The sequence below is a fragment of the Dinoponera quadriceps genome, unplaced genomic scaffold (genome assembly GCF_001313825.1).
Source record: "Dinoponera quadriceps isolate SergipeBrazil2010 unplaced genomic scaffold, ASM131382v1 scaffold1609, whole genome shotgun sequence".
Taxonomy (NCBI): domain Eukaryota; kingdom Metazoa; phylum Arthropoda; class Insecta; order Hymenoptera; family Formicidae; genus Dinoponera; species Dinoponera quadriceps.
The window spans coordinates 130,332-140,603 of NW_014555756.1; the positions used below are offsets into that span (position 1 = coordinate 130,332).

Genomic DNA, 10,272 nt, shown 5'->3' on the forward strand with positions numbered 1-10,272 from the left:
CCCCCCCCCCCCCCCCCAACAAAAAATTCGATTCAAGTTCGCCGTTTCCGCCGGTGTTTTCCTCGCGGACAAGTGAGCGTATGCAGATCGACGCGGTTCGTGATTCGGTAATCGAGCCGATCTCCCCCCCGAAGGCGGGCCGAGGTGAGAGACTTCTCCGATGAGGAAGTCCGTCCGTGTCCCCAGTTCTCCGGCATGAAACGACCGCGGATCGCTCGTCGACGGCTTAGTCGTAGTTCTCCGACTCCTGCTGCACCAGCTTGAACCGGCGAGGGCTCTTCACGCACATGGAGCCGTGGCCGTCCAACGAGAGGCGGCCCTTCCTCAGCAGGTACGTGGTGATGTAACGGGCGACAAGCTGCTGCGGCCGCATCTGCCATTCGTCCAACACTTCCTTGGGCGCGAGGACCTTCGTGACAAATCGAGATCGATTAGCCCGGTAATTAATCCACCCAGTAAGCGAGAAATCATTGACACAATTTTATTACAATATTTTATAACGTATAACGTTTTCAAATATGTAGCTCTTAATGTTGTACACAACGTCATCGTTAACAATATTTGACACAACATTGAAAATAATATTTATACGGTATGATTTTAATATTCGAGAATATTATGTTATCGACGTTATATTGTAACAGCTCGAAAACATTTGTGAAATGTTATGTCAGAATATTGATGAAATCCGCATAAAATCAACGTTTCGAAAGATTGATTTAATGTTTCTTGCTTATTGAGCATCTATTCTATTTATATATGTATCTTGTTTACGTTAATTCGGCTGAAAGAGGGAAATTGGCGGACACACTTTCTCCCGAAAGATCATAATATTGACGTCAATATAATAACACAATGTATCGGAAACAACAGCTTTCCCGAAATAATAATAATATTGATAATAATGATATCGTAATAATAATTTTTTTGGTACTCTCTGAATTTCTTAGAGTGGAATTTCACTAGAAAGGTAGAGTGACAGCCAAGACACTCGGATTCGAGTGACTCTGCACTTGCATAGATTGAATTCTCCGTTCTGAATTGCCGAGTGAATATTTTCGCTCGAAACTGAAAAATAAATCTGATATATTTCACCGTCACGCGGAAACCAATTCACTCTAATCAAATGAAACATCCGTTCGAATCGCTGAATCCACCCTAATCTGAGTGAAATATTTACTCTTGCGATTTCGAGTGGCGGTATTTTTATCGTCGCTTCGAATGAAAATATCACCACTTGTTACTTGTTTTGAGTGAGATTCCACGTGGAACGTGGAGAGTGTGTAATAAATACACGAAGTTAAATAAAAATCAATTAAAACTTAACTAATTAATCATTTATTAATTAGAAATTTAATTAATCGGATGTCGCGTTATCGGCGTTCAAACATTCGGAATTCAATTATTAACCACGCAAATACTGTTGTATTTTAAGCGGGACTCTGAGAAATTTAGAGAGTGCATTCTCTTGATTTCGATATCGTAACTTTCATGGACTTTCTCACATTTGTGAGTGTTCCCGGTATTCCGGCTCAATTTCGGGAGATTGTCTCGGTGCTCTGATCGCAGGATTGTGTGTGACTTAGTGCTCGTCTCCTGTGTTAACTTGCCCTTTGTGTCAACTTGCTCGGGTCCACCTCGCCGAATCTCATTGCGAGGGCGGCGGTGTCGCATCGGTAACGATACTTAGCCGGCTAAATTAGATATACCTGGTCGCCTTTGAGCCGATCCAACAGTGTCACGCACACGACGGCGGACTGGATGCCGGCGTGGTGGGTCAGCGCGGCGAAACAAAGGCTCTCCATCTCGATGTTGACCACGCCGGCCTTGTGCATCTTCGTGAGGTATTCCATCTTGTCGGCCTCCGTGAAGTCGCAGAACGCGCCGTCCAGCCGGCCCTGCTCCTCGTAGAAGTCGTTTGTGCACATGGTCTTGCCGATCACGGTGTCGTAGGGATCGTCACGGTGCGCCAAAGCCTTGAGATCACGAGCGAGCTGCCGGTCGAGCTTGGCCGGCCGACGCGTCACTTTCCCCAGCACCGACTGCAACGTGACACGTGACTCTTTAATCCTCGCACGCGTCTTCGCGCACGGCGAATCGCCGATTACCCGTTTTTGCTCTCGTTCAGTTCGCTCGTTTGCTAAATAATTGCTACAATTGCCGTGAACAAGATTTCTACGAATTTAATCCATTTTATCGCATCGTTTAATCACTAAACATACTAAGAATTGCTAAAAACGGCTGGTAATTATTCGTTCTTTCAGTGTAAAGAAAGATCCTTAGAGCTCCTCGTCTCATTTAACCCTCTGAGTGCGATGCAAAATATGACTGAAGAGCGCTCCGCGTGGCCGGAACTCGGCAAGATTGTCGAACATAATAGAATATATATATATATATATATATATATATATATATATATAAAAGATAGACAGGATAGAACTCTATCATCTGCGACAGGATATAGAACTCTATCATCCGCGACAGGATATAAAATTCTGTCGGATGAGACAGAAATATATCAGTGACTTGAATTAAAAATAATAAAGCCTGCAACAACTGCAACGCTGTCGCTAACAAGAGATACTGACGTTTGATGTTGAACGCATATGCGCGTCCACTCAAAGGGTTAATGAAAAATTATTCACACACACACACACACACACATGCACGCATACTAACCAATTCCAAATAATTTTTCAGCATCCCATCTACGGCTTCGTGCGAGATAACCACCGTGCCGCCTTCGTAGCCGATGCCGCCGCAAGTGCCGATCCTGAAGAAGACCGGGTCCCTCACCTTCGCATGGTACATCAACTTGATCACCTCGTGCAGCAGGATCCCGACCGAAGGTATGCCCATCCCGTGCTGAACACACGAATTTTCCATTCTTAATCACCATTTGTTTCCCTTACATTTGAACCGTGCACATTCGCCCATCAGGCACCGGGAAAAGTTCGTGCGGATTCTTGGATCAAAATCGAGACACATTCGGAACTTTTTTGAACAGTAGTTTTATTTGACGAGATAGTTGACCCTTCGATGACCCTTTTCCACGTCCGCACGCCTTTTTATGGATTCGAACGCGCATCCATGCGATTCATTATTCTCCTTAAATCGCTTCAACCATTTTTGCGTTGTCCTTCCGCTTTAACAGTGCTTTCACCGCGCACACGCGCTGCGTTTCTGCTGCATTTAAGCTCATAAAGCAAGAAAGCACGAATTTCGCGCGGCGAGCGAGCGAGAGAGATAAATCGCCCGGTGATCCACATCGTTCCATGTAGAACACGGCGTTGTTAATCGCGTCGAAGGGTTGCAAATCGAACGGCCTTTTCCAACAGCGCCCACGGGAATTATTCGATTCAGACTATTTGGATTCGCACTGTTCCGTAGGCGGCAACAGGCAATCTCGGGTCGAAATTTTCGCCCCGTGTTAAACTTTCAATTCTACAACGCAGAATTTCGACTCGGTGAAACTCCCGTCGAACATTTTCCAATACTTAATGCTGAACGTGACGAATGCTTCGAATGCTCCGATACAAAAAAAGAAAAAGTAAGAAACATTTTGACGGAGTATCGACAGACACTCGGCCTAGGCGGACAGTGTGAATCCAGCCTCGCACGTGGGATCGAGAAGCGAGTCGGCCAAGAAAGGAAAGAGAAAGAAGGCGTAAATTCAGGAGACCGGCCGACGCGTGCAAATCGTAGAATGGCAATTTCAACGTCACGTCGTGCGATCGGAGCATTTGGCGTTGGCGCCGTAATTAGACGGCGCTAATGATACCTCGCGTTCGCTCGCAAAAGTGAGTCCACTCGAGCAACCGCCGTAAACATTTCGACGCTCGACGATCGAATTCCAATTACGACGGCGCTTTAAAGAACCTTGAAGCGCGCTTTCATTTCCATCCACTTGACCCGGCGCTCGCTTGTTCCTCGATAATTAATCGGAACGTATCGGGCGGAAATAGAACTCTTACCGCGGTCGCGGCGAGAAGGCCGAAGGAGGGCGAAAGGACGGAGAGGGAACGCCGATATAAAAGTCGGTGCGACTTACGCTGATCGAAAGGACCGGGCCGACTTTGTACATGGAATAGCGGTAAGAGTACTGGCTGATGTCGAGGAGGGTCGTTCCGGCCGGCAGCTTGTGACCTATCTCCTTCATGATGTAATTCGCGAACTGCTCCATCCGTTTCGGCGTCCCGCCCATGCAGACGAACTGTGGAAGCGTAAGGTCACATGGTTATTTCATCCGATGCGTTTTCGATCGTGTCCCCGATAACAATAGAAGTGGACGTTTTTATGCACGAATATAAAACGGTAAATAAAGATAACGATATGCGTCGTACACGTGCGACAGCGGAAAATATTTTCTTTTCTTTTACGTCCACGTTATCAAACCAAAAGTCTGTGCGACACAGTTGTAAGAAAAAAAAAAAGATATCTGATGCGGCTTCCGAATTAGCGTCGCGGAATGAAAGAAAACAATATAATATCAGGTGATCCCGTGATCTGTGTGAGAAGGGTTTCCCAGGTAAAGCCTGCCGGCGAGTGTGTTAATTCGCTCGTAAATGCCACGACAATCAACGAGAGACAATTGAGCGTTTTAAGCGCGCGAGGAAAATCTCGCGGAAATCCGCCGTCTTTTCCTAAAAGCTGCGCGAAATCCCGACAGAATTTCACTCTCATTGAGTACCGTCAATTACTGCGAACGAACGTCGCTTTAACGGAATTTCGCCCGGGAGGGGGAATTTTGCTCGAAATATTTAGAACCCGGGTCGCGACTCGGCGAAGAAGCGAAATGTTCACGGAAACAAATCCACGAAGGACGCGGCGCTAACTCGGAAGGCGAACCAAGTATATTTTATTCACTCCTCCAGGGCACTTCTCAGGTCGGAAATTAAAAAGTTCGCGGGGAAAAGAGAGAGACGGCTTTAAATTGATGAAAGAATACGCCCTGTGTGCTCAAGTGTTTCGAGACGAGTTCTTTGTGTACTTTTGTTACCGGCCTCAATATTTTCCGCCGTCGTTATTTCGACGAGTTAAGACGACGGACGCGCGATATGTACCTTCACGTCGCCGAACATCTCGACGAGGTCGTGAGAGCCGCTGCCAAGCGCGAGATGGTACAATATATCCTGATCCATTAGCTCGATGTTAGGATTTCGTAGCCGCACGGAGCCATCGCTGTATCTGTGCAAACGGAAAATCCTGTTATTAGAATCTCGTGTAATTCAAAGAGAGAGAGAGAGAGAGAGAGAGAGAGATTAGAACGTGTTAGAAATGAGCGGGAATGCACGGGGAGAAATAATGTCGTAGCAAGATCATCGTTGCTACTGCATATTCGTTGCGATAAGATTTAATTGGCATAGCGAAATTAGCGAATTATTCGCAGTCGGAGCAGAAACAACTCTGTCGCCGTGATAGAGAATATTCCGCCGAGCGAATTTGCCCTTAGGACACGTTCATTTGCCGTTGGAACAAAATAGCGTTTTCCTACATTTATTAATTTACCCTTTCGGTTAAATCAGTAATTAGTACTTTGAACGGATCATTTTGCTGCAAACAGCTGCAGACAGATTTTGTCGCGACGGCAAATTATCTTTCTCGTGTGAATTTTTTCCGTAGGTCGAAGTCTCTCTCGTGATTTCGAGACTCGCGCGGTTTCTCCGCTTCGCGGATTATTCGGTTTTCACCGCGCGGAAAGGAAGCGGGACGAAACGGGTCGCGATTGAATTACCTTTGACATCGCGACGTCGCTCGCGAAATGTTCGGCGAGCGAAGGGAACAGGCGGGTCGTTAATCGCATCTGCGTCGAAAATTGACTTCGTTAATGCGATCGTAAGCTTAATCAGTCGCGGCCGCCGGTGAATTCGCGCGCATCATAATCGAGTAAGCCTCATTTGATCGGCGCCGTCGAATAATCGTGTCGCATTTCCGAGGAACACGACGACAAGTCGGGGGTGGAGAAGGGGACATTCGTGCCGCAAATTTGAATTCTAAATTCTACTTTGCCGCCGGGAGTGTATTTTCCCAGCATCTTTATAGCTTTGCTCGGCGATAAAATGCGCAAAATTTTTTCTCCGTATAACTAACAGTTTTTCTCCTTCGTCGATTTTTTCCGACGTTTTGCGACGTTGAAAATGACACCGTGACATGAGTTTTCGGATATTTTCAGATCGTTCTTCCGCCTGAAGAAGTAAACTGAAATATTCACGAAACGCCGGAAACGAATCCACGAAGAACGCGTGTCACTAAGCCCGCAAGCCAAATTAAGCGGAGAAATCATGACTTTTGTTCGGCCACTCTTTTAAGCGTTCGATAGTTCGTAAAATCAATCGGGTTCAACATCGGAAAGATACAAATAGCCGTGTTTCCTATCTTTCGTCGGATCGTCGCGACATGTCGTTCGAATGGCGACGGTCTTATCTAGTTTTGGAGTGCAATCCCGTCTATTGTCCGACAAATTATATTGATCCGCGGTACACTTACAAAATACCGTCTTCTTTATGTTATCCGAAGATTTACGACGTAGCTAAGTGCGTCTGCAAATTGTTACTGCCTTTATTCATCTGCAATCGTTCCTTTTCTTTGCTTTCACGATCCACTGTTCGATAAATGAAGCTACGCACACACCATTGTTATCGATGAACGCGCACTTTCTGAAGAGCATTTATTTTTAACAAATATTCCCGATCGATATTTCCGGAGCAAATAATAACCGAACGTCGAACGTGACGCGCTGTAAATTAACTCGGGGAAAACTGACCGCGATCATTCACATTAACGGACATATTTCTGATGTCATATTTGTGATTTCCACTTGTTCCATTTCGACGTATATATTTTTCTTTGAATTTAGTCCCAATTTTTCTCTCTTTTATTTTTCCATTTGATTAAAATTTATTTCATCCTCCAACTTCCACTTTTACCTTCCGATCGAATTGAGTTAACGTATTATTTAATACAGATATATCTCTTGGCATTTCTCGCGTCACATTCGTGCGAGCGTACTTTCTATTGCGCTTGCGTGGACCGTAAAGGGAGAATAATGGGAAGCTCTGCGCGAAGATAGCACCTGGGTCGGTACAAAAGGTACCGGCAAGTTGAATGGCGAGACTTCGGCAGATTCTCGAGCGTAGATATTTCGCAGAGCGGTGGAAAGTGACGAGGATTCGTACGATTCCGCCGACGTCGTCTGGCCACGAAGTCGTATTCGCCACGTTTCCTCCGTTCGTGCGTCTTTGTTGCGGCTCGCGTGCGTTATTGTCCATCATTCTTTGCCTCCCCCCCTTCCCTCCCACGCTCTTCCTTTCCTGCTTTTCTTTTCCACACGTTTGCCGCCGCGATTTGCGGTGACTCCGAAAAAATCCGAATTTTTTTCCAATCTTTTCACGAGTTTTCTCGGTTTATTTCTTTTCCAAGGACACACGGAAGGGGAAATACTATGGTAGAAACGATCGCGATGAATGCGATAAATGTGCGAGGCGAAACGAATAATTTCTTCGTAAGAGAATCATCCTTCGTCTCGAGTAACGAATTCGTTACTCGAGACGAAGACACACGCATTCGTTGAAGAGTCCAACCAATCGCGCTTATTAATCGGAACGTTAATTTCTTCGGAGCGTGCCGATAATGAGACCCGTTTGGATGCGATAAAACTTGTTAACCTGAAGAAATCTCTGTTTCAGTGGATGCAGACGCGACTGACGGTCGGCATTTTCGAATTTCGGCGCGACGCTCGGAGCTGACCGGCGAATCGTCGTACTACCTAGTCATCTCGCACTCGCACTCGTCGTCGTTCTTCTCCTCCTCCTTGGACGAATTGACCCGGCGGCCGTGCATGCCGATTACTCGGAGAACTCGACGCGGAAGAAGATCCGGAAGATCCCGCCGTATCCCCGCGGTATCGCACCACGTAGAAGCTCCGCGTCGAGCTACGTCGGTAGGCGACGGCGTCGATGACTCGGTCGATTCGCCGGTGAAACGAGCCGAGCGGCCAGCCGATATCGGAATAATTGTCGGCGATCGCGCGAGGGCAACTTTTATACGGCTCGGGCGCGTTATTCGCTACCACCACGCCGCCGTCGTCGCTGATTACACGTGGTACACGATATATGCGAGCGCGGCGGGCGGACACGATGATAATCGTCGCGCGAGAGAAGCGCAGAGAGAAGCAGCCGCGTTCCGCCGGTTTCTCGGGGGTGAAGTCTCTCACGGAAAGTGGCGGTGTTTTCGCTCGAAGCGACAGGGGGAAACGGAGAGTCGCGAGAGTGAAAATGTTCCGCTCGAGCTTAGCGGATTTCACGCGCGAGCGGACCCTTCGAGCGATTCGGCCGAATATGTTCCGGTGTGGAGCACTTCCGATTTCATTCCGAGGGGAGATGATTCAGACCGGAGAATTCGCACCACGTGAGCGAAGAGTCACTCCTGTTGCCGAATGTCTCGGTGGTTATTTTACTTTTCGAGGGGGATTTCATTCCGGGAAATTTCGAGAGTACCAAGTATCGATTGAACCTTCATCTGAGTTATCTACAGAGTGTCTCAATGGCTGGCCTCTCCTCCTGTCGCGTGGATGCCCGGGAAACGGAGGAATCATTCTCCCGCTCGCCACGGTCGCTAGTAATATTACGTAACCGACCTTTCCCGTGGCCTTTTCCTCCGCCGGGGGGTCACCTAGCGCGATAACACGCGCGTGCACACATATACACACACACACTTGTCCTCCGGAAAACTTCGTTCCAAAACCGGAGACTCTTTTATTCCCGTTTGCGCGTCACGCCGCGTGCTCACCGCGCTCTCCCCCCGCGGGGAACGGTTCCGACCGCGTTCCCCGAGCAATTCGCCCGTAAATTGCCTCCGGGCTTCCCGCGGGATATCGATAAATAAGCGCCGTCCCGAGCCGGCCGCTCTTTTAATAACCCGCGGCAACGCGGCTCGCTTTAATTCTCCCCGCGCGTCTCCCGACTTTCCGTGCGAAACTCGCGAAATTCCATATCGCCGGGACGAAGTACTTTTCTTCTTCTTCTTTTTCTTCTTCCTTTTCTTCTTCGTTTTCTCCGTTTCCCCCGTTTAGACAATCGATCCGGGCGGCGAGGGCCGCTCGCAGCTGGACGACGGAAAGGGAAAAATATCCCGACGGAACTCCCAATCTGAGAGATTCAATCGAAGACCATCCACGGCCGATGGAGGGGCCGAAGGTACTTGTTAACTGCACGAAACGCACCTCAGGACGAGCGAACTCTTCTGACGTAATGTTTATTCTCCCTTGTCCGCGCGGTTATCTCCTCGCCGGACAGACTTCGCCGATGCACTAATCAGCGGAACAGCCTCAACGCACGCAATGTCATCGGGTTGTTAGTGATCTCCCAGTCGCAAGTGTATTGTTGACGCATTGTTGAACGATTGTTCAGAGAAGCGGGACATTGTGTTGAAGCGGGCAATCTGTCTAACTGCGTTAGCCTCGCGTTTACGTCGCAAAGTAAATTCTCTCGGTTGCGAACACAACGGAGGCGCGCACCGGGAGAAAGGTTTCTTCATGTTCAATCAACTTCACTGCATCCAAACAAATTTCATCATCGGCTTGCCCCGAGGAAACTATTGTTTCGATTAATAAGACACGATTGTTAGACTCTTCGGGCGAATACATACCTTTATCTTGAATAAAAAATTTGGAAGGAAGGATAATTTTCTTATAAAGAAATTACTCGTTTCATTTTGCATATTTATTGCAACCAAGTAATCTTTTATTTGACCGAGGGATATTATTTCCAAATAATAGCGACACCTTTCAGTTAAGTAATAGAGTTTTCTCGAGCGAGACGATAAAATTCGTACTCGAACGAATGATGATTTCCGTGTACGTTCCTCCCACGAGAGAAATCTCAGTCAAATCAATCGAAATACTAAATCTGAAGAAACCTTTTTCTCTCCGCGTGGCCGCAGCGAAGGCCCGTCGTCAGGAAAGAGGCTCTCTCGCGTGCCGCTTCTCAATTCCGCCCGCTATTTCGCGCGCTCTCTCGTGCGCGCTTTTATGACCTTCGATTTCGGATTTAATCGATAACGCACGAATATCCGGCGGCCATACGGTGGCCCCGCAGGCGCTGACACCGCGTACAGTACGGTAATATCCGCCGGCGAGATACCTGATAGACCCGCCGCTATCTCTCCGGGCCGAATTTTGGACGTGCGAACGCAGCCTGGCTCGCACCTCCTGGTGCTTGTACCCTCCTCGCATTGTGTCGCTCCAATTTGAACTCCCCCCGCTTTCGGGGGGGG

General features: G+C 47.8%; 2 protein-coding genes across 3 annotated transcripts in view; one reads left to right on the forward strand and one right to left on the reverse strand.

The window, feature by feature from the left end:
• Positions 1-2,771, forward strand: part of LOC106745339 — a 70,582-nt gene extending 67,811 nt beyond the window's left edge. The window contains exon 6 of the mRNA XM_014620854.1: positions 2,701-2,771. Coding sequence (XP_014476340.1) covers positions 2,701-2,749 — 49 coding nt within the window. The 3' untranslated portion in view covers positions 2,750-2,771. The remainder of the gene's footprint in view (positions 1-2,700) is intronic.
• LOC106745340 (uridine phosphorylase 1) overlaps positions 8-10,272 on the reverse strand; it is a 17,679-nt gene continuing 7,414 nt past the window's right edge. Inside the window, exons 1-6 of one of the 2 annotated variants that reach the window (XM_014620857.1) lie at positions 7,766-7,839; positions 5,064-5,187; positions 4,052-4,213; positions 2,680-2,865; positions 1,710-2,042; positions 8-409 (exon numbers count right to left, since the gene is read on the reverse strand). In XM_014620857.1, coding sequence (XP_014476343.1) covers positions 227-409; positions 1,710-2,042; positions 2,680-2,865; positions 4,052-4,213; positions 5,064-5,187; positions 7,766-7,839 — 1,062 coding nt within the window. In that variant the 3' untranslated portion in view covers positions 8-226. Of the gene's footprint in view, positions 410-1,709; positions 2,043-2,679; positions 2,866-4,051; positions 4,214-5,063; positions 5,188-7,765; positions 7,840-10,272 lie in introns of those variants that run through there. The other variant, XM_014620856.1, reaches the window with a different exon arrangement.